Genomic DNA, 24,324 nt, shown 5'->3' with positions numbered 1-24,324 from the left:
ATTGGGCTAAGGATTTGGACCAATTAAAATAGTTCCTAAGTGTTTGGACCCATTTAGGACTTAAGCTTTTGTTTGTTTTGGTTGGTAGCCCAAACTAGGGCCACACACACACACCCAAACAACCCCGTTGACCCTTCTCTCTCTCATTATCTCGGATTTTTCTGAAAGTCCATACAACTATACGAACAAACCTCAAACTAGACCATTTCTTCACGGATCGACGTCGAGGAGCCTGCTTTCGTGTTCCTTGTGAGCTTAAGAACCCATCCATAACTTTCATTGGACGTGAAGCCTTTGTTTTCTCGAGAAACCAAGAACCCCGATTTTGAGCATTGTTCATGTGATCGTAATTGTGGACTTTTCAAGGAGTTTTGAGGTCCTAAGAAGCTTTAGAACATCTTCACGAAGCTCGGGGAAGAAAGTTGGAGTGTTTTGGACGTCAGGAAGCTTAGTTTGACGAGTTTCAAATTTTGGCCGGATTATCGAAGTTTCTCCAGCGAGATCCTGTGGATTTCAAGGCTTGAAAGTGGTAAGAATGTGTTCTACTCACTCTAAGCTTCATTTTAAGACAAATTTCATGGATTTTGGTGCAAAAATAAGTGAGAAATTAAGGTTTGAATATTTTCCAGAAACCAGCGATCGCAGCGGCGCCGACGACGGTCTTTGGCGAACCAAGGAAGACGAAGGAGAATATTCCGTCAAATCGGACGAAATATTCTAACAGCTTCAGGTAATGTCGTTAACTTTTTTTAAGGTTTTAATGAAATATTCCTAACAGCCGTTAAGCTCAGTTAGGGTTTGGCCGCACGTGGGGGCGAGTCTAGATGTGCCTTGGCCGTCGCGTGGCGGCGCGTGGGACATCCAAATTTTTAAAAATAAATATGGGGATGTTCATAAGGTTGAGTAAATCACGTTGGTATATTCAAACACCCGATTTGAGCATTGTATGAGAAGTTATTAGCTAGTCTTGGCTGTGTGCTTTAAATAATGTTTATATAGTTATTTCGCATATAGGTGAGACCTATCTTGAGGACGAGTGCAGTCAAGTAAGGCTCGGGGGTTACGACCCTTCCACATATCAGTGAGTGGGCTTTTGGTTTTCAGTATATACTTATATACTTGGTATTTTTCCTAGAAAATGCGTTTAATTGAAATTATGTTTTGAAATGCCATGCATATTGAGTTATATTTAGAGTATGAATTACTATAGTATGCATAATGTGATTTGACGTTGTGGACGCTCAGGTAAGTACCAGGTAAGTTGTAGATTGTTTATATGTGAATTGATGATTATGTGAGATGTGTTGAGAATTTATAAACCTGCACCCTGGTGTTAATGTTCCCGCCCATGGCCAGGGCACAGGCATTCATGTGATGTTCACCTCCCACACTATACGCTAACCTTGGATCCAAGTTAGGTGCACAGTCTTGTCATACAGACCACTATAGGTGGTTCCGACTCGTAGGTCACCCGCGATTATTCGCACAATCTTCACGTGATTGTAGCACTAGAGCGTATTTATTTATTTATTTACACCCAGTCCTGTCGTACATACCACTTTAGGTGGTTCCGACTCGTGTGTAAGCATACTTGTTGAGTTATAGATTCAGCCGTACATGCCACTTTAGGTGGATCCGGCTGATATATTATTTCACCTGAGTTACTTATTCGGTTATTTGAGTTATTTGGCATGACATACTCAGGAATATCGTTTTCTGAGCATGGTTTTGAGATATGTATCTATATTTATACATTCTATTTTCTGGGAAATTATACAGGTTTTACGGCGAGGGGTTAGAACTTTTGTTAAATGAAATGGTTTTGAAAAACTTTGTTTTTGCCCACTTACACTTTCTGTTTTGCGCCCCACCAGGTTCTAGTTATGAGTGCTTGTCGGTGGCTTATGAGGAATTCACGGCAGATCTGACAGATTATCACCAATGTAGGATTATCTTTGTGGTTGTATAATTAGTATTCGTCCTGCTGGACTGCACTTAGGATACTTATGCTCTGATTGTGAACTCATACTTAATATCACACTTGCACCTTATCTTATATAGTGCTCTAGTTGGTTTGGTTTTTAGTTATTCGTATTTCCTTATATCTCTATTGCTTCCGCACTGGGCACATGGCTACGTCATCCTCACGTGATGACCAACATGCCTTGATCTAGGTCGGGGTGTGTTAGTTTGGTATCAAAGCCTAGGTTTGCAGTCCTGCATATCTTGTGAATTTTGTAATTATTTTGGTGTCTTCTGTCAGAACTATGCTGCCTCGTAGAGATCCACGTCCTTCTGTTGAGCCTAGTTTCCCCGATATCGCTCAGTTAGGGGAAGCTATTGCTAATGCTATTCAGTCTTCTCTTTGTCATCCCGAAAGGACACCTTTTGAGACTCTTTATAATTTGAAGTTGAATCATTTCTTGGGTAATAAAGGGTCTAAAGGAGCTGAGAAATGGATTAATCATCTTAAGAAGACTTTCCGTTTGATGCATAGACAGGGAAATCTTCCAGATGATAGGTGGGTTGAGACGACTACTTGGTTTTTAAGGAAGCAGTCTGCATCCTGGTGGAGACAAGAGTCTTATTAGCTGTCACCAGAAGAAGTTGTTGATTGGGAAGTTTTTAAGCAGTTATTTCATAAGAGATTTATTCCTCCAAAGTATATAGATTGCAAGAAACAAAAGTTTACATATCTAAAGCATGGAAAGATGACTGCTAATGAGTACTACAGGAGGTTTACTGATTTATCTCGCTACCACCCGGAGGTTGTTGTTAATTCGGTTGAGATGTTTCGTCGCTTCAGATTGAGTACTAAAAAGAAGTGGCGTTCTATGGCGACCACAACTTCCTGTGCTACTTATCAAGAGTTTTATGAGGTTCTGCTGCGAATTGAAGATTCGGAGAATATGCCCAGCGATAGTGAGGATGAAGAAAATGATGGAAATCAGATGAGAGATGATACAGGTAAAGGTCAGTCTTCTCAAGAACCTTGCAAGACTCAGAGCTTTAAGAGAAGTGGAACTAGTTCCAACTTTTCCAGTGGAGGTTTTAGTGCCACTGGTCAGAGGAAAGGTGGTAGATTTTCATGAGGTCTTAGATTCCAAAGGCAGGGAGATTCTGAAAGAGGAAGTGCTCCTTTGTGCCGCAGATGTGATAATAGGCATTTCGGAGAGTGTAGGCAGGGTAGCAGTGGATGTTTTACTTGTGGGCAGATGAGACATAGAGCTCTAAATTGTCCCCATAATCAGCAGATGCCCCATCAGCCTTCTATGCCACCACTAGCGCCGATCTAACAAGTTCCAGGGTCTGGTAGTTATGGTCAGATGGGTCGAGGTGGTGCTTACCATTATCAGGGCGATGCCGCTCCTTATGCTCCAGGACCATATCAGTATTCGCAGGATCCTTATTACCAAAGTGGGTATTCTTAGTATCCTGGAAGGTATACGCCGTATCCTCCCATTCCAGCTGGTGGATCTCAGTGGTACCAGGGAGGACAACCCTAGCAAGTAGAGATTGCTTTCAGTAGTGCAGGATCTTCAAGGCAATCTGGTTAGCCAAGTTAGGGGCGAGGTGTGCAGATGCGAGGTAATCAAGCTAATAGAGGTCGTGGGGGACGACAACCAGCCTAGGGACGTATTAACAATATCTTTTTGCAGGATGCTTAGAATCATCTGGACTTGATCATGGGTATGTTAAACATTCTTGGTCAATTTGCTAGAGTTTTAATTAATTGTGGTGCTACGCATTCTGTCATTTCTCATACATTTGCTCAAGTGACGCAACCTCATCATACACCTCGAGGGTATGATTTAGAGTTTGCTATGCCTAGAGGGGAGAGATGTTATGTTGATTGTGTATATCCAGGATGTCCAGTGATGGTGGAAGAGGTAGTTATGCCAGCAAATCTTATCCAGTTAGAGGTGATTTTAGGCACATATTGGTTGCATTATAATCATGCCAATATAGATTGCTATGGGAAAACAGTTACTTTCCATCGTCCGGGATTACCTGAAGTTACTTTTATGGGTGAACATAGTGGGGTGAGGCATGGTGTTATTTCTGCTGTAAGAGCAAAAAGGTTGTTATCAGAAGGTTGCCAGAGATATTTAGCTCATGTAGTGCTGAATGATGCTGCTTCTAGTAGTGTGAAGGATGTTCGAGTGGTCAGGCATTTTCCTGATGTGTTCCCTGATGATTTACCTGTATTGCTGCTAGACCGAGATGTAGAGTTCACTATTGATTTGTTTCTAGGTACATATCATATATCTTTGACTCCATATAGAATGGCTCCTACTGAATTAAGGGAATTGAAAGTCCAGTTGCAGGAATTAGTCGATAAAGGTTTCATTCAGCCTGGTACTTCACCCTGGGGAGCTCCAGTTTTGTTTGTAAGGAAGAAAGATTAAACTTTGAGGCAATGTATTGATTATAGGCAATTGAATCAGGTAACAATTAAAAACCATTATCCATTGCCGCGTATAGACGATTTATTTGATCAGCTTCGAGGTGCCTGTGTGTTTTCTAAGATTGATTTGAGGTCTGGTTACTATCAATTGAAGATTAAAAGTGAAAATGTTCCCAAGACAGCTTTTAGGACTCGATATGGTCATTATGAGTTTCTTGTGATGCCATTTGGGTTAACTAATGCACCTGCAACTTTTATGGATTTAATGAATCGAGTATTCCAGCAATTCCTAGACATGTTTGTTATTGTTTTCATTGACGATATTCTGGTATACTCTAAGTCTAAATCAGAGCATGTTCGAAATCTTACTTTGGTGTTGAAGAAATTGAGGGAACATCAGTTGTATGCTAAGTTTAGCAAATGCCAATTTTGGCTGGATCAAGTGGCATTTTTGGGAAATGTCATTTTTGCTTAAGGTATTCAGGTGGATTCTCATAAAGTGGCAACTATGGAGAATTGGGAACAACCACGAACCGTCACTGAGGTACAAATTTTCTTGGCTTAGCAGGCTATTATAGATGGTTTGTTAAGGATTTTTCAGTCATTGATTTGCCATTAACGAGGTTGACTAGAAAAGAAGTTAAGTTTGAATGGGATGATAATTGTGAGCAAAGTTTTCAGCAATTGAAGTATTATCTCACTCATGCACCTGTTTTGGCACTCCTAGACGATAGTGGTAATTTTGAGGTCTACAAGGATGCTTCCTTGAATGGTCTGGGATGTGTGTTGATGCAACATGGTAGGGTGATTGCTTATGCTTCACGACCATTGAAGCATCATGAGAAGAATTACCCTACTCATGATCTGGAGTTAGTAGTTATCATCTTTACTTTGAAGATTTGGAGACATTATCTTTATGATGAGAAATGTAAGATCTTCACAGATCATAAGAGTCTTCAGTATCTTTTTACTCAAAGGGATCTTAATCTTCGGCAACAAAGGTGGGTTGAGTTGCTTAGTGATTATGATTGCACGATTAAGTATCACCCTGGTTGTGCAAATGTTGTGGTTAATGCACTTAGTAGGAAAACTCTAGTTAGACTTAATGCTTTTTACACTTGTCATGTTCCTATTCTTGCGGATTTGAGGTCCACTGGAGTGAAGTTAGGAGTGGAAGATCAAGAGGAAGTCTTACTTGCTAATTTTCAAGTCAGGCCAATTTTAATTGATCGTGTACTTGAAGCCCAGATGGATAATGAAGAGAGCAGGAGATAATTCAAGCAAGGAATCGAGGGAAGAAGAAAGACTTCAGAAATCGAGAAACTAATGGCATGCTTATGCAGGAGAGTAGAATGTATGTGCCGAATAATATGGAATTAAAGAAAGTAATTCTTGATGAAACACATATTTCAGCTTATGCAATGCATCCAGGAGGTACTAAAATGTATCATACCATTCGACCATTTTATTATTGGTCGGGTATGAAAAGAGGAATTGTTGAATATGTGAGTAGGTGTGTCATTTGTCAACAAGTCAAAGCAGAAAGAAAGAAGCCTTTTGGATTGATGCAACCACTTCCCATTCCACAGTGGAAATGGGAAAATATTACTATGGATTTTGTGTACAAGCTTCCTCGTACACATAATGGTTATGATGGCATTTGAGTGATAGTTGATCGGCTTACTAAGTCAGCACATTTTATTCCTATGAGGGAGTAGTATTCTTTAAGCCTATTAGCTGAATTGTCCATATCGAAGATTGTGAAGTACCATGGAGTTCCAGTTAGTATTATCTCGAATTGTGATCCTAGATTTACTTCTAAGTTCTGGATAGCATTCCAGGAAGCTCTTGGTTCAAGATTACTTTATAGTACAACATATCATCCTTAAACAGATGGACAATCAGAGAAGACTATTCAGACGTTGGAAAATATGCTGAGATCTTCAGTATTGCAGTTTGGTGACACTTGGCATAAGCGGTTGGATTTAATGGAATTTGCCTATAACAACAGCTTTCATTCAAGTATTGGTATGTCACCATTTGAGGCACTTTATGGAAAATCTTGTCGTACACCTTAATGTTGGTCAGAGGTTGGCGAAATTGTTTTGGTGAGCCCTGAGATTGTGGATGAGACTACTTAGAATATTCATGTAATTAAATCTAACTTGAAAGCGGCCCAAGATCGACATAAGAGTTTAGTAGACAGGCATGCCACTGATCGAGTGTATAATGTAAGTGATTGGGTGTTTCTGAAGCTATCACCGTGGAAAGGCGTGGTACAGTTCGGGAAGAAATGTAAGCTAAGTCCTAGATACATCGGACTATACCTAATCACCGAGCAAGTCGGTGAAGTTGCTTACATGCTTGAGTTACCTCCAGAGTTGTCTAAAGTACACGATGTTTTTAATGTCTTTATGCTTCGTCATTATGTTTATGATCCATTGCAAGTGATACCTCCTCAACCATTGGAAATTAATATGGATTTAACTTATGATGAGGAGCCAATGACGATATTGGATTGGAAAGATAAGGTGCTGAGGAATAAGATCGTACGCCTAGTAAAGGTTTTGTGGAGAAATCACTCAGTGGAAGAAACCACCTGGGAGACAGAGGATCGGATAAAAGATATGTATCCAAGGTTGTTACATGATTATTAGTGGTTTGTAATTATTGTTTGAATTTCGATGACGAAATTTTCTTAAGGGGGTAAGTTGTCACAGCCCGTCTTAATTTTTTTTTTTATCGATGGCATGAAATGACTAAATTGCCCTTGAGCATGTTGGTGGTGGTCTGTGTTATTGGGCTAAGGATTTGGACCAATTAAAATCTTTCCTAAGTGTTTGGACCCATTTAGGACTTAAGCTTTTGTTTGTTTTGGTTGGTAGCCCAAACTAGGACCACACACACACACTCAAACAACCCCGTTGACCCTTCTCTCTCTCCTTCTCTCGGAATTTTTTGAAAGTCCGTACAACTGTACGGACAAACCTCAAACCAGACCATTTCTTCATGGATCGACGTCGAGGAGCCTGCTTTCGTGTTCCTTGTGAGCTTAGGAACCCATCCATACCTTTCATTGGATGTGAAGCCTTCGTTTTCCCGATAAACCAAGAACCCCGATTTTGAGCATTGCTCATGTGATCGTAATTGTGGACTTTTCAAGGAGTTTTGAGATCCTAAGAAGCTTTAGAACATCTTCACGAAGTTCGGGGAAGAAAGTTGGAGTGTTTTGGACGTCGGGAAGTGAAAGGGAATTTACTACACATGTGAATGGACTAAAAACTCCTATAATACTTGCAAGAATGACAAGGTTATTGTAGTATAAACGGATCTTGCAAGGTCATTCTCCACAGGGATTATTAAATAATTCGAAACAAACCAAATTCCAATTAATTATTGCAGAGTAGAAATTGAGATGATTGATTTTATAACCTATTTAAATTTAAAACGAATTTAATTAATAAAAGTAAACTAATCTGCAATATTAAAACTAGAGGGAAAAGAAAACAGTTTTTGGAGAAATCAAATTAAGAAAACACTAGGGTTCCACCATCACCTAGCAATCCTATGAACTTTTACCAATTACTTATGATCTACACATGCCACTTTAAAGGTTATATTTTCCTAATTCATATTCTACTTGGAACCTCCAACATAGAACGTATATCCAACATGCAACCCGTCCGGACGTTCGGATCAAATCTGAATATGAAAGACTCATTATGCTTTATGAAAACCCCTTGAAAAACCATGCAACCCTTAAGACGTGGTGTTCATCCCAAGTGAAATCACAATTATTAATCACAAGAAGCCATCGTCAATTTCAGGGAACCTTCCAACCAAAATTGCATCAAATTACTTTTCTAAAGATCCTAATGGTGATCAGGCATTAAGACAATTAGATAGTTTTAATCCCGGTGATTAATAATTCAAAGTATGCATGCAATCAATCATAAGCAATTAAATAAAAATCACATATTCATGCTAAGGCTCAAGGCTTCGCCCTAGCAAAAGAAATTAGTTATGCATATTCATAATTAAAATCAAAGAAAATATTATTAAGAAAATGATTGAAAGCACCTTCAAGCAGAAAATCTCCAAAAACCCTAGCAATTCTCTCTGTCTCCAAAGTTGCATAAAATAAAGCGTACCCACAAAAATAAAGAACGGCAAAGCAATATATTTGCTTAGCCATCCACAAACCCTAAAACATAGGTCTCTTATTCCAATTAGGAAACTAAGAAAAATAATAAAATATCGTAGAAAATAAAACCCTACTTAAACTAGGCGAATTTGCCAAGTACTTGTCCAGCCACGTTTTAGCCTCAGATCTCATCCAAATCTGGCCCAAGATAGCTTGTTTTAAAGATTAGGACGTTCCGAACACATCTCCAGAAGGCCACAAAACCATCTAAGGTCATCTCGGGCTCCAAAAATGTCATTTTCCAGAACCGCGCATCGCTCCTTTATTTTATCGCTAGAAAATAACCGCTTGGTGGAAAAATCCAAAATTTTGATACGATCAAGCTAAGTGACTCACGAACATCCTCCAACTGGAATTAATCCAAAATTCGTCCATTTGCTCCTGTTTTGCTCCAGAGGAAGTCGACAGTCCTATATTGAAAATACAATTCAAAGTATCAAAATTTTTCCAAAATATTTACCAAAATATAGTAAGAATAGGGTAAAATATATAATATAAAATCTAATCATCAAAATACCCCCAAACTTAGCTTTTTGCTTGTCATCAAGCAAAATAAAACTAGAAAACAAAAATAAAAACTAACAAACTAGAGACTTAACTATGACAAAAATTTTCACCTTCAAAGTTGCAATCCATAGAACACATTAAAAATCAGAACATCTTTTCAAAAGTTCCAACCAATCTCACCATAGAGTTTAAGCCATTTAGAATCAATTAGAAAAGAATTCACAAACTTCCTTTGGTGTAAAGTGAACCAACATAGTTAAGGAGACTCAACTAAAACCCTTATCTCTCGTCCTTCTTTATTTCACACATACTAACTTTGAATATAGCTTTTTTCTTTCTTTTTCTTTTTCTTTTCAATTTTTTTTTCATATATAACAATTTTTTTCAGTAACAGTAGTGGTCGTGCAATGTCGGTTCACTTAAGCTTTCGATCCAATCCATGTAACAAGCTTTAAGTCAATGACTCCCAAACCACTAAGGCTTTAGGGCACTAGGTGTAGAACACCCCTAAGGACTTATTAACCCGAGCTGAAAATGCTACGAAACCAACTAACCACCCTGCTCCATACCAAAACTCTACCGTTTGATGTGAGAATCACTGCATATTAAGCAAGACTGGCCCGGTTACTAGGAAAGTCTCACAATAATAATTGACTTTACTTGAAACAAAAATTAAAAATAAACTTAGACTAAAAGTAAGTGTTTCAATCTCACTCCCCACAAACCATGTTGGTGTGAAGTGCAAAGTTCAAAGTATAATTCATGAATTAGTGTCTAAGCAACGATAAATAGAAAAAACTCTAATGTGGGATTAACCTTCACCATGTCCATTTGTTCTAACATTTAAAATAATATATGGATATTAACTTAAAAACGAAAATTTGTAACTGACACAAAAATTAGAAGCCTAAAATTTACTTTCCCACCCCCAAACTTAAATCACACATTGTCCTCAAGGTGTGGAAACAAAAAGAAAAATGAAATGAACAATAGAATAAAACACAAAAACTTTAACTGACATGAAAAAGAAACAATAAAACTATAAGACGAAAATAAAATAAAATAATAAAAAAATAAAAAAACATATAAAACAAAACGAAAATAAAGGAGAGAAAAACACCTGGGCTTGAATTGGAAACCATCATGGCCTGACAAACTTTGGGCCTTGAAAAACTACACAGGTACGTGGCCGATTGAATAGCAGTACGGTTTGAACCCAGCCCGTAAAGAAAAACTCTAAAGAGGAACATTGGATTCCCCGTGAGAATGGCATGTAGCTGGCATGTGAATTTGAAAATGGCGTGTTAGTCATCAATCTTAAGTTTGTGTTAGTCATCGAGCCCAGAGCTAAACGGCTCCATATCGCTCCATTTCACAACCCCCTCTCGGACGAAGCAGAATAATAATGTTAATTGTAAACCCCGAAGCCTCTTCTTCTCTCTAGAAAAATGAGAGACATCTCTCATGCCTCTTATTTCAAACCCATCCATCTCAGCCCTCTCTCTCTTCTTCATTTCTCTCAAAAACGCAAAAGCCTTCTCTCTCTTTAGAAAATCCGAAGAGACTCTCTCGGAGCTTTTCCCATGTTCAAAACTCTCAAGTCCAGTCATCAATTCAAACCTCCATTTCACAGCAGCGCCTTCATCCTTTCTAAACTCTTCATCCGTGATGCAGCCAATAACCCAGCAACACACACGAGCTACGATAGAAAATCGGCAAAACTGAAACCCAAAGGTAAAATTATCCTCCAATCTTTTGGTTTCATTGTCAGATTTATTTGTTTTAGAAAAATGGAGCAAGATCTAACACATGCATGTCGTTTTATCTGTGTGAGGACCCCTAATAGTTGCAAATCTGAGACAACAACACAAGAAAAACACCCTGAGTCGCCATCTCTTCTCAACCAAATCATGTGTCTCCCAAGCCTCAAGCCATCACGGATTCGAGTTCCAGTCATGTAGATCGAGACCATTTCGAACATGCAGCGGTAATCATCTCCCACTTGGTTCAATATACATGTCTCTCAATTTGCGAAAAATCTCTTAGAGCTATTTTTTTCGTGATGAATCTCTGTAAAAGCTTACACTGATGTTCTTCTGTATTAGGTACCCGAGATTCACAAAGAGACTAAAAAGATTGACTTGAATAGTTTCCAAACTCACGGATCTGCAAATTTTGAGGTAGAAACTATAACCCTTTTGATTGATTGACTATGATCTGGTATTTGATTAATAAAACCACTACTGTGACTGAAAAATGACACTCAAATACAACGTACAACCGAGAGAAAACAACCTTAAGCTTCCGGTCCAGTGGTCCCAGAAGGCAAAATAAACGACAAATGTCTCGGCCTCTGCAAATCAGAAAGGTAAAAATCTCATTCTTCTGCTTTTGCTAAGCTTAACATTTACAGGTTCAACTACATTTCATTTATAATGCCATATTTACCGTGTATATACTCCCAAAATGACTTTATACGAACTGAATACATACATGTGCTTGAAAAACTTGGATCTCTAAACCGGTAACAACTACGGACTAAAACACATTTGCTCCCATAAAAGAATTAAGTAAGCCCTGGATCAGACCTGAGAACATACATGTAAACCATGTGAACTGGAACTGTTTAGAGGACATAATGAATAACCCGTCCCAGACTTGAATAATGACATATTATTCAACTCCCATGCATGAGTAATAGATCTGCTAAAAAAATTGATGGTTTCTAACTCATGAATCTGGTGATTTTTGTTTTGATCTGTATAGGAACTCTAGTTTGGCCCCTGTACAGAGGTCGAAGACATGAACAGCTCGGACATCTCAGATCCGATGTCCATGAGAAAGTAAGATTAATTCCAGACTTTGGTTGGGTCCTGATCTATATAGATGCTCGTTTTATGTCCTGCAAGTACTCATATTGGTGCTCTTTGTGTATGAGTATACGGATCCAGGATAGAGCCGAGGGAAAAGGAAGTAAACACACAAGCTCAACGAACACAAACAACAAAAGCCTCAGGACCCAGATCTGTGCATCTGGGAGGTAAAATTCGAATCCCTGCAAGTTTAGTTGTTGTAGAACTGGTAGTAACAGCTGTACTCAGTTATGTGGTGTATGGATCTGTGATTTAACAGTTCTTCTCCTCCATGCATTGCAAAACTGAGCTGCAGAAAATTAACTGCTCAAATTATGTTTCTGTGCTGGATCTGTAACAATCACCCCCAAACTTGCATTTGTGAATGACTTCATGTTGACTGCTTTAAATTTTCAGCATAGTGTGGATATGGTTGATGTTAATGTAGACTTGCTGCTAGGTGCATGATTCCAGTATAGGATGCTCTTTATTTTCCATGTTTACAACCTGCAATTAACCAAAATGCGTTAAAAAAATCAACTGGGTAAATAAAGGAAGCAACATATTTTTGAATTTTTTCGGTTTTTTTTTTTTTTTTTTGCACCTTCAAGTAGAAAATCTCGAAAAACCCTAGCAATTCTCTCTGTCTCCAAAGTTGCATAAAATAAAGCGTACCCACATAAATAAAGAACGGCAAAGTAATATATTTTCTTAGCCATCCACAAACCCTAAAACATAGGTCTCTTATTCCAATTAGGAAACTAAGAAAAATAATAAAATATCTTAGAAAATAAAACCCTAATTAAACTAGGCGAATCTGCCAAGTATTTGTCCAGCCACGTTTTAGCCTCAGATCTCCTCCAAATCCAGCCCGAGATAGCTTGTTTTAAAGATTTGGACGTTCCGAACACACCTCCAGAAGGCCACAAAACCATCCGAGGTCATCTCAAGCTCCAAAAACACAATTTAAGCCCAAAAACGTCATTTTCCAGAACCGCGCATCGCTCCTTTATTTTATCGCCAAAAAATAACCGCTTGGTGGAAAAATCCCAAATTTTGATACAATCAAGCTAAGTGACTCACGAACGTCCTTCAGCTAGAATTACTCCAAAATTCGTCCATTTGGTCCTGTTTTGATCCAGAGGAAGTCAACAGTCCTATATTGAAAATACAATTCAAAGTATCAAAATTCTTCCAAAATATTTACCAAAATATACTAAGAATAGGGTAAAATATATAATATAAAATCTACTCATCAGGAAGCTTATTTTGACGAGTTTCAAATTTTGGCTGGATTATCGAAGTTTCTCCGGCGAGATCCCATGGATTTCAAGGCTTGAAAGTGGTAAGAATGTGTTCTACTCACTCTAAGCTTCATTTTAAGACAAATTTCATGGATTTTGGTGCAAAAATGAGTGAAAAATGAAGGTTTGAATATTTTCCAGAAAATGGCGATCGCAGCGGTGCCGGCGACGGTCTCCGGCGAACCAAGGAAGATGAAGGAGAATATTTCGTCAAGTTTGACGGAATATTCTAACGGTGTCAGGTAACGTTGTTAACTTTTATTAAGGTTTTAACGGAATATTCCTAACTACCGTTAGGCTCAGTTAGGGTTTGGCCGCGAGTAGGGGTGCGTCTAACGGTGCCTTGGCCGGCGCGTGAGACGTCCAATTTTTTTTTTTTAAATATGGGGATGTTCATGAGGTTGAGTAGATCACGTTGGTATATTCAAACACCCCATTTGAGCATTGTATGAGAAGTTATTAGCTAGTTTTGGTTGTGTGCTTTAAATAACGTTTATATAGTTGTTTCGCATATGAGTGAGACATATCCTGAGGACGAGCGCAGTCAAGTAAGGCTCGGGGGTTACGACCCTTCCACATATCAGTGAGTGGGCTTTTGGTTTTGGGTATATACTTATATACTTGGTATTTTTCCCAGAAAATGCATTTAAATGAAATTATGTTTTGAAATGTCATGCATATTGAGTTATATTTAGAGTATGAATTACTATAGTATGCATAATGTGATTTGACGCTGTGAACGCTCAGGTAAGCACCAGGTAAGTTGTAGATTGTTTATATGTGAATTGATGATTATGTGAGATGTGTTGAGAATTTATAAACCTGCACTCTTGTGTTAGTGCTCCCGCCCGTGGCCAGGGCACATGTCTTTACGTGATGTTCACCTCCCACACCATACGCTCACCTTGGATCCAAGTTAGGTGCATAGTCCTGTCGTACAGACCACTATAGATGGTTACGATTCGTAGGTGACCCGCGATTATTCGCAGTCTTCACATGATCGTAGCACTAGAGCGTATTTATTTATTTACACCCAGTCATGTCATACATACCACTTTAGGTGGTTCCGACTCGTGTGCAGGCATATTTGTTGAGCTATAGATTCAGCCGTACATGCCACTTTAGGTGGATCTGGCTGATATATTATTTCACCTGAGTTACTTATTCGGTTATTTGAGTTATTTGGCATGGCATACTTAGGAATATCGTTTTCTGAGCATGGTTTTGGGATATGTATCTATATTTATACATTTTTTTTTTTTGGAAATTATACAGGTTTTACGGCGAGGGGTTAGAACTTTTGTTAAATGAAATGGTTTTGAAAAGCTTTGTTTTTGCCCACTCACACTTTCTGTTTTGCACCCCTCCAGGTTCTAGTTAGGAGTGCTTGTCGGTGGCTTACGAGGAATTCACGGCAGCTCTGACAGATTATCACCAATGTAGGATTATCTTTGTGGTTGTATAATTAGTATTCGTCCTGATGGACTGCACTTATGCTACTTATGCTCTGATTATGAACTCACACTTAATATCACACTTGCACCTTATCTTATCTAGTGCTCTAGTTGGTTTGATTTTTAGTTATTCGTATTTCCTTATATCTCTATTGCTTCTGCACTGTGCACATGGCTATGTCACCCACACGTGACGGCCAGCATGCCTCGATCTAGGTCGGGGTGTGTCAGTTGTGCTAAAGCGAAGTGCAATCTTGAATTTTGTGGGGAGGAAAAATCTATTATGATTCCCCTAACAACCTAAAATTCAAATGCCACCCAAATATAGGGAATTCAATTCCTCCAAATTTTGGAGTTGTATTTCAAAATTCACGTGAGGCCAACCAACTTTTTGATTCCCCAACATTTGGTAAACACTGGAGTAACCCATAAGGCATTTAGATGTTCCAACAACAGATAGGTAACAAGCTTGGTATCTCAAATTCATCAGCTCGGAGATTGGGCTCAGCTTTATCGACGATGGATTGAACTTGAGCATTTAAGCTTCGGCAGTCTAGGAAGTGAAAGCACCGACTGGGCCATTGTCAAATCAGAGAGAGAGAGCAGTGAGGGAGAAAGATAGAGATAATGTGCGCTGAGGCGTGGCTTGTTGGTGCTTTGACCAGCTTAGTCATTGGGTGTTGCTGTTGGCATGGCGTGGCGGTTCATGATGTCCTTCGACATACGAAGAAGATGAAAACTTTGACTCGGTACTCAGGTACTCAGGTATGAAAACCTTGACTCGGTACTCAGGTATGAGCTTATGGAGAGAGATTGAGAGAGTGCATGTGTAGCACTATAATTCCTTTCATAAGATATGTTTTTCTTGGTTTGTTTTTTTGTTTTTTTTATTTATTTTTAGGGAGCTTTAGCTATGGAGAGAAAATATATATATATAATACATTTCATAAAACTCTACTAAATTTGAATTATTTTAATGAGAGGCAAAAGCCCAAACTCCAACAAATCTAGCCCAAAAACAAGCAAACCAAACTTTTAAAATCTCAGGCATGTCCTCAATAGACTTGTTACTTAACCAAGCTAAAACTATAAACTGACATCATCTATAAAAACTTCAAACTGATTTTGGATCCGTAAAAATTATTTTTTGCATTTCTGCAAGATCAGTTTCAAAATTCATGCACTTCTACAATGTGACGACCTATCCCTAATTTTCCATGTAATTTCCTTCACGAGTGTGTAAAATGATGTTTATGCCCTTACTGGCAAAGTGGAACCTGATGTGGACGTAGTTATTTGGCTTTTAATTTATTTTTCCTATTATCGTAATTAAATAGTACTCGTTGTTACGAATGCGTGAGTGCGAGTTAGACCCGAATCGGATTTGTAACGATGAAGTTACGTTTAGTTAAAGTGTGTTAACAACGGGTAGAATTGTACACGTGTGTGCTAATAATTTAGTGGTACAAATATTGTTTTTGATAAGGTGCGTTAGATTTCGTCTACTTTCAAATTGTACAAGCTTGATCTCTTTCCATTTTAAAACATGTCCCGTAACCCATACCTCACCACCAATTATTTCATTTCCCATACTTTTTCACCCAATCAGACATCTCTCTTCTTTCTGTCCAATCAGACTCATTCTCTCTCTCTCTTCTTTTTCTTTCTTTTCATACCGTAACTTTTTCCTTTCTGTAACAACCATACATCATCATCAAACTTCACAGATCGAACTTCAAACTATCACCATCGTATTGCTTTCATCACCACGAGTCTATCTGTATGAACCGATCTTAGAATGGACGAGTTTTAAGCTTCCAACTTGGAGCAACTTGGAGCTTTGACTCGAGTGTAGGTTCCTTGATGATCTTTCCATTCGTGTTACAAGATTTTGGAAGACTAGGAAGCATCCGCACAACTCCTCGAGGTCTCTAGTTCAAGTTTGAAGCTAAGGCAACGTCGAAACACGCAGTTTTAAGGAGTTGAAAATAGGTGTGAGAGTTCGAGCTAATTTTAGTCCATATCCGTCCACTTTTGGACTTCCAAAAGGTATAGACTTGTTCTACTCTTCAAAAGCTTCATTTCCTTATAAAGTACATAAAAAATGGTTGAGAAATGAAGAAGATATGAAGTTTTAAAATTTTTCTAGAAATTCGACGACTTTTTCCAAAATCTGACGAACCAAACGGTGGCGGGCAGCGGAGGACAACCAGAGAAGAAGGAGAATATTCTGTTAAAGTTAACAAAATATTCTGACGCCGTTAGACTTATTGGAATATTCCATCAAACCTGACAGAATATTCCCAGGGAATCTGCCAACGCATGCAAACACGTGGGCGAGCGTGTGGCCGTAAGTTGGCGGCGCGTGAGGGCACATCCGGCCTCGTGGCGGCAAGTGGAATATTTTCATATATTTAAACCCTCTATTTGAGCAAACTATGGGGGATTTTCCTAGCCTTTTATTGTATGTCCTAATTAATTAATTAATTAGTATATTTGTTTCTCATATAGGAGAGAATTACCCTGAAGAGGTACGTGGACAAGCAAGTCTATGAGGCTACGATCCGACTACGTATCAGTGAGTGGGCATTTGTTTATATATATATAAAGCTTTATAGTTTCCATAAATGCTTTTGGATTTATATTATGTTGATATGCCATGATTTATTTAATTTTAAAAATGCTATTATGAAGTTGAGATTTATATATTGTCATGGCATGTTCACATACATTATACTTGCTCATCATGCATGCTTGCACCAGTGTTGTACTCGCCCGGGCCAAGGCCAGGCTTCACATGTATGTTCACATCGCACCACACGCTCACCTTGGATCCATTGTAGGTGCCAGTCCTATCCTAGGTTGAAATAGGCAACTAGGACTAGTATATGATGCACCTAGCGCCAATCTTCACGTGATTGTAGTACTAGAGCGTATATTATGATTACACACAGTCATGTTCATGCCAAATTCCCTTTGCATGAACACGTGTGTTAGCATAGATTGATGAGTACCTGATTTTTCTTATCCTATGGTTGAGATATTATGATTGGCGTATTTATGGAATTATTGTTACATTTGATTTCGTACTTATATGTAGTACGATTTTCTGGAAAATATACATGTTTTACGGCGAGGGGTTAGTATGTTCAGAAAACAAATGTGTTTTTTTTAACCTTTGTTTTTTACCACTCACCCTTCTGTTTTTCGCCCCTCCAGGACTTAGTTAGTCTCTGTGGCGTACGAGGGATCTCTGGCAGTTCTAACATTTCCATAAATAAATGTAGGAGTTTATTTCCGGTGGTGTAATAAGTACCTTAACTAGATTCGATTGCTATATTTATGTTGTACTGTCATCTATACTTTGAACACTTATGTTTTATGGGTTATTCCCACTACTGCGCACCCTCTACTTTAAATTAAATAAATGTTAGCTTTGGTTTAAATTTATACATACTTTTATGCTTCACTTTCCTTTTTGGTTACGTCACCTTCGGGTGTCAGCCAGCATGTCTCGACTCCGATCAGGGTGTGTCATGCAATATCAGTTTCAAATTTTTTAAAACTTCTGCAAGGTCAGTTTCAAAATTCCATTATTTCTAAATATTAGTTTCAAAATTCCTGCACTTTTGCAAGATCATTTCAGAATTCGTGCATCCAAATCAATAAAAACCTCAAAACTAAATCCTTTCAAAAATACCAAAATAAAAAATAAAAAATCTCAATCGTTTTTAGAGAAAAAAAACACGCTTAAATATAGAAAACAATATGAAGAAACAATGGAGGAGAGAGAGAGAGAGAAAGAGAGGTATGAAGAGAAATAGGAGAGGGAAGAACGAAGGAGGAGGAGAGAGTGATAGAGAGAGAAAGAATGAGAGAGAGAGGGAAAGACAAGGAAGAAGGAGGAGGGGAGAGAGAGAAAGAGAGAGACAAATGGGAAGGAAATGGAAGAGAGAGAGAGAGAGAGAGATAAAAGGAGGAGAAAAAAATAAACGGTACAAATAAGGAGATAAAGACTCATTTTTTTAATTATAGAGGAGTGAATTGTAAAAGCAAAAGCAATTAGAAAACAACTATGACATCACATGTCACATAGATAAGTTGTGTCCCTCTTTGAGATAAATAAAAAGATTGGTCTCTCTCAAAATATAATCTTATAATTTGGATGTATGAATTGGGCAGGAAGGCCATCTCCAACTGACCCGGCCAAAGGGCCATAGGCCAAAATATAGCTCGTTTTGACACGAAAACCGTCTCTAACTAAGGGTTGGGCTTGTGGGCCTTACCGGGCCATATTTCATCCACCAGGCCAACGGGCTGGCCAAAAGGAGCCAGCCAGCCAACCCGTTTGCACCAGCCTAAACCCATACTAGCTGACGTCAGGTTACTGTTGGATTTAAATTTTATTAATTTTTTTAGACAAATTTTTTTTCCTATAAATGCCTAAGTCATTCCTGCACCATTTCTCACATCATTTTCACCATTCCATACTATCTTACCTCATTTTATTTCAATTCTTCATCAATGTTTTGCATCATTTTCATTATATAAAGATAAGAAATCCAGAGGCTTATTCATTTAGCGACAAGTAGCACTCAAAATATGTCTAAAAACCTTATTTTAATATGATAGTTTAATTTAATTAACCGTATTAATTCAATAAAATAATAAATTATTGAAGGGGCTAAAAAATAGCCCCCTTCGGTTGGAGATAGGTTTTTAGTCAAACGGGCTATGTTTTAGCCTATGAACATTTGGCCCTCTCGGTTGAAGATGATATAAAATATGGTCTAGCACTGTTCATTAAAAAATAATTTCTTACAAAACTACAAGGCTAAACATGAAACTTTGACTACCTTTCGGTTGGGGATGGTATAAAGGACAGCACCCTTGGACTCCTAAAAAAGGCTTTTCCCTGGCTATTGGAAATCCGTGTTCGTCTGCCTACTACGCTCACCATTATTTCATTTTATGTAATTGTTCCTTATTTGTAGTCTTACTTACCATTTTGATTGATACACCCGTCAAATTTCAGAGACTAGTGAGTACCTAAATATCATCCAATTAATTAATTTGCCATCCATCAAAATACACATCGAAACAAAGAACAGAATTAATTTGCCAAAAGAAGGAACTCCGTGAATGTTTATTCTCCATTATCAATGAACTACGGAACCCCTTTAATCAAAGATTCATGGGCATCAGATAAGACTCGATTAAGACTACATAACCATATCCATCTCACATAGCATCAATTAAAACTAAACCGTAAACATATGCACGCTACCAACACCCGATGTTCTTCGGCCATGACCACAAAATATGCAACAAAACATTACGCTATTATGCGGTAAAGCACGAGTCCAATGGGACCGATGGCATATTAGGCACTCACTGTGCTAGCTCGAATCTACGCTCTTCCTCTCCCACGGGAATAGCCACTCTTGTCCTTTACATCTGCTCTCATCCTACTACCAGACTTGTTTGAGTGAGAAGATCCTCCCGCCTTGTCTCTAGCATCTTCAATCATATTGCCGGGGTTCTGTACATTCTCATTGGATGGAAGCGCCCAACCTTCCCGACTAGCCTGCCCATGTCCGCTGCTGCCGGCTCCTAGAAACGAACAAAAAACCGCTACGGGTTAAAATGAAAAAAACATGTCGGGGCCCAGTTGGTTCGTGACAATAATAAGAGTTCATAATTTTTCATTTTTAACGTTGGCCTCCATTCAACTAAATCCTAAAATAGCTCCCCTCATAAAAAGGGAACAGACGAGCAACATATGCAAATAGGTTCATGGTATAGTATGCACCTGTAGCACTTGCACAATTACAACTCGTTATCCCTGAATATATTCCAGGTTGCCAACGCAAACTAACAAGACAAAGCACCTCTCATAACCTCTTGAAAAGGGACAGAAAATAATATACAAACAGGCACTAGAAAGCTGTAAGAACCTTAGAGGAATTCATCCAGGAATTCTTTCTCACCCACTTAGTGGTATATTCAGTAAACAAACAGTTTAATCAAGTAAAGCAGTAGAAATCAGCAAGTACTCATAAGCCAAATATGTTGCCCAGTTTTGTACGCAGAACATTTGGTCAACATCAAAATGCAAAAATGATATTTGACCATTGCTGAATGCATGATTTCAGATTAGTAAACAATATAAACTCACCTATATTTTCATATCCACCAAATTTATCAGCCAATCCAGGCAAATGTTTCTTAGCAGTTCCTTTCCATGCTTCTTCAAACCCGGAAAGCTCATCTAGTATTGAACCAATCAGATACTCCAAGTTAGTCTCTCTATATACTAAGACAATTTCTTAAGAACCTTGTTGCACAAACATGGCATCGTGTAGAAGGTCCACATACCTTCATTAAGATTGTGCAAGGTCTGCATTGTATCCACCTTACCATCCGTTTTGAGCTTCCTCGAAACTGAATGGCCCTAAAAGAAGAATCCTCACTGTAAGTGTCCTACTGGATGTCATGAAATTGATGACCAAAGATTTGAATCCAAAAGGCAAAAGAGACATCAGCATAAGTATCCACATGTCATCATAAAACACCTTATTGTGGAGCCCTCTTGATACCCTGTGAGTTGCTTGCCTAGAAGTACTATCAGCTTCCTTGCTTTCTTCAAAAGCCAGCTACCCACACAAAAAGTGGAAATGAGAAAAAGAACTACGAGGGTAAAAAAGGAACACCATGAATCTTTCACAACTACTTACCCCATCACTCCCCATCCTCCTTGTCTTGGAGGATGTATAATATGCGCCATTGGCACCACCATAAGTGACGGTGGAGCTCTGAAACGTGTAGCTGTGAGCTTGAGGCTGCGCTTGCATAGAATTAGACCGGCTGTAGTTGTCCCTATGCTGCAATTGCTTGCTGCTCCTCTCTGCACCAAAGGGGAAAAAGTAGCCCTAAATATTTTGGACTCAAAAAAGACATTCAACAATTACCAAGGTCCAATAGCAATAAACTAAATAAAACAATCTACCTTCAACTTCATCATCAGGATCCTCAACATATGGTTCATTGCTCGGTCCACTGCGCTTTCGAGGATTTTCCTTTTTCTCATTGTCAGCATCTTCGTCTTCATTATCAGAGTTTATCTCCTCAATGATAGGGCCCCGTGATCTCTTGGGCTCTGGAGCCTGATGCTCAATAAACCCATTTGGCTGCATATCCGGAAAATTGGCACCACTTGGACCAAAAACACTCGACTCCAACATCCCTCGAAATGGGGGCATACCTCCAAATGGAGACATACCTCCAAACGGGGACATACCTCCAAATGGGCGAGTGAAGAACGGGTCATCAAAAGGATCCCTTCCTCCAAAAAAGTCAGAAATCAAACTCCTCTGACCCCCTAATCCCCCAAAGCCCCCAAAACCGGAAAACGGGTCATTGAAGTCGGAGAAAGGACCCCTCCCACCTGGTCCACCTCTGCCTCTCTGCATTTTCTAGCAACTATAATCCCTGACAAAAAAAATGGGCAACCCCTAACTTTAACACATGCAGTGGATGAAGTGTTTTCCACGATCCAGAGTCACCAAAATTTGAAATTCATTTGATTAATCCGGATAATTTTGTAAAGCAAGCTATAAGCATTTCCCTACTAGCAACATGAACCCTAAATCTAGAAACTTCTTTCCTATACAAATCGCAAAGTAAAGCCCTAAATCGGGTCAGAATTCAACAAGAAAATGATCGCAATTTACACCAAATCACGTATTAATTCACAAATCATCAAACAAAGCAATGATCGCAATTAAATCATAGAGGATGATCATTTTTTATTTTTCATTTTTTCATGTGAATTGCTTTTCTACAATAAAAAAAAAAGTTAAGAAATGAGTACCTCGTCGGAAAGGAAGTAGAAATCGGAGGAAATTGAATCGGAACCGCAGAAAACCCTAATCGGCTCAGTAGCAAATGCTTCGATGAAAGGGGTTTCCAGGTGCCTCTGTGTTGATTGGGTTTTGATAAGCTAGCTCAACCGACTCCAATGGCGGAAGAGAGAGACGCAAAGAATTCAATCGATGTGCTGGAAGGTTCTAGTATTGTCACCAAACGTCACCGTACAAGTGTTGCCGCCATTGTTACGTGTCGCTAGGCCATGGCGTGATCTGCCCAAAAAGTTCTCTCTTTTGTTCTTTTAGGCCAGGCGGCCCAGGCCCATTGTTTTCTTTTTCACATTTCCTTTTGCCTTTTTCTTTTTTATTTTCTTTTTATTTCCTTTTTAACAAACGATACACTAAAAGTTAAACATCAGGTTTAATTTCATAATGTGTTAATAATAATTTCACTTTTGACGAGAATCAAACTTAAAACTTAATAAATAAGGAGGAATACTTAAGTGATTTTTTCCTTTTTATTATATCCGTTGATTGTACAGAATACTTCACTCCTAATCACCCATGATATCAAGATTTTGTTGTATGAACTTGACTTTGGGTCTTGATTAAATGTTCCGAAGTTTTTTCTTCCGAGTTTATTGCTTAATATGCAGACGTCCTGCACGCTTATAGTTTATTTATTAAAATATCGTGTTTTTTATTAAAAAAAAAAGGCTTAGTTGGATTAATAGTTTCCGTAATAAGGTAGTTAAAATATGGCCAAAATCTTAAAAAAAAAAAAAAAAAAAAAAGGATTTAAGCCCTGTGATAAAGTCTGTTAGGAATATTTATGCCTAAAATTAAAAATTCCGTCAACTTTATGTTAATTATTAGTACACGAGCCAGCCCGTGCTAACAATTAGCAAAGAATTCCGTTTTAGCCTAATATGTGTATGGAGAACTCCATGTTAGCCTAATATGTGTGGCTCACATATTAACAATTAACAGAAAGTTTACGAAATTTTTAATTTCGCGCATAAATCCTAACAGACTTCACCATAAGGGCTTATATCATAGTTTTTTTTACCACAGATACTATCTTCCAATTACCCTATCACTGGGGACTAATAATCCAATTAGTCAAAAAAAATAAATCAATGACTTTCTTTCAACTAAAAGCATGAATTCTATAAATTTGTGCAAGTAGGTTTACTTTTGGCAAAATGATAACCACATCTTTGGAGAGATTTTTCAGTGTGACCGTCATATAAGGTGGTACACCACATGTCTATGTACAAATGGTGGGTTATGCGTGTTAAAAGGTTAATAACTTAAAAACTAAAATTTTTCACCACTTGCATAAAAACACGTGGTATACCATCCGTGTTCCAATTACAACTAAAAACTTCTCCCACCTTTGAGGATACCTTGCTAAAAAGTGCTTTGAGGCGCCATAGTTTCCTTCGGTATTTGATAGATTTAGGGCTGGTTTGGTATTGTTGTGCTTTGAAAAAAAACTAATTCTGCTGTGCTGTGAGAATAAGCAGCTGTGAAATAAAGTAGCAGAGTGTTTGGTAAACTTTTTTGTAAAAGTGCTTTTGAAAAAAAAATCAGTATTATAGTGTTTGGTAAATTTTTATGTAAAACAGATGTGAAAAAAAACCAGTTTTTCAAAAATGGGTTTTGCAGCTTCTTGTTTTTGGCTTTTTTACACCCAAAAACTGTGAAAAAAAACTGAAGCTAAA

The 24,324-nt window shown here is 38.3% G+C and overlaps 1 protein-coding gene across 2 annotated transcripts; it reads right to left on the bottom strand.

The window, feature by feature from the left end:
- Nucleotides 1–19,864: 19,864 nt before the first annotated feature.
- On the bottom strand, nucleotides 19,865–22,823 carry LOC126619666 (uncharacterized). 2 transcript variants are annotated; one of them, XM_050288086.1, is made up of 8 exons: nucleotides 22,603–22,823; nucleotides 21,739–22,220; nucleotides 21,467–21,636; nucleotides 21,305–21,385; nucleotides 21,108–21,183; nucleotides 20,908–21,000; nucleotides 20,542–20,603; nucleotides 20,196–20,342 (listed from the first exon to the last, which is right to left on the bottom strand). In XM_050288086.1, the coding sequence occupies exons 2-7, from the start codon at nucleotides 22,199–22,201 to the stop codon at nucleotides 20,569–20,571; spliced, it is 918 nt and encodes a 305-aa protein (XP_050144043.1). In that variant the 5' UTR covers nucleotides 22,202–22,220; nucleotides 22,603–22,823; the 3' UTR covers nucleotides 20,196–20,342; nucleotides 20,542–20,568. The 2 variants fall into 2 exon arrangements, with proteins under 2 accessions (XP_050144042.1, XP_050144043.1); XM_050288085.1 differs by lacking the exon at nucleotides 20,542–20,603 and having other exon boundaries at nucleotides 19,865–20,342; nucleotides 22,603–22,817.
- Nucleotides 22,824–24,324: the final 1,501 nt, after the last annotated feature.

This window comes from Malus sylvestris, chromosome 4 (assembly GCF_916048215.2).
Source record: "Malus sylvestris chromosome 4, drMalSylv7.2, whole genome shotgun sequence".
In the NCBI taxonomy this organism is placed as follows: domain Eukaryota; kingdom Viridiplantae; phylum Streptophyta; class Magnoliopsida; order Rosales; family Rosaceae; genus Malus; species Malus sylvestris.
Note: the sequence above shows the minus strand (reverse complement) of the source record. Positions and strands in the feature narration are given on the sequence as shown.

Bases quoted from the DNA above. Each gene is read 5' to 3' on its own strand.
- LOC126619666 (XM_050288085.1), bottom strand. From the start codon at position 22,201: ATGCAGAGAGGCAGAGGTGGACCAGGTGGGAGGGGTCCTTTCTCCGAC. The intron at 21,386-21,466 runs GTAAGTAGTTGT...TTGTGTGGGTAG, and splicing joins GGAGGATGGGGAGTGATGGG to CTGGCTTTTGAAGAAAGCAA. The intron at 20,343-20,907 runs GTGAGTTTATAT...GTTCGTTTCTAG, and splicing joins TGGTGGATATGAAAATATAG to GAGCCGGCAGCAGCGGACAT.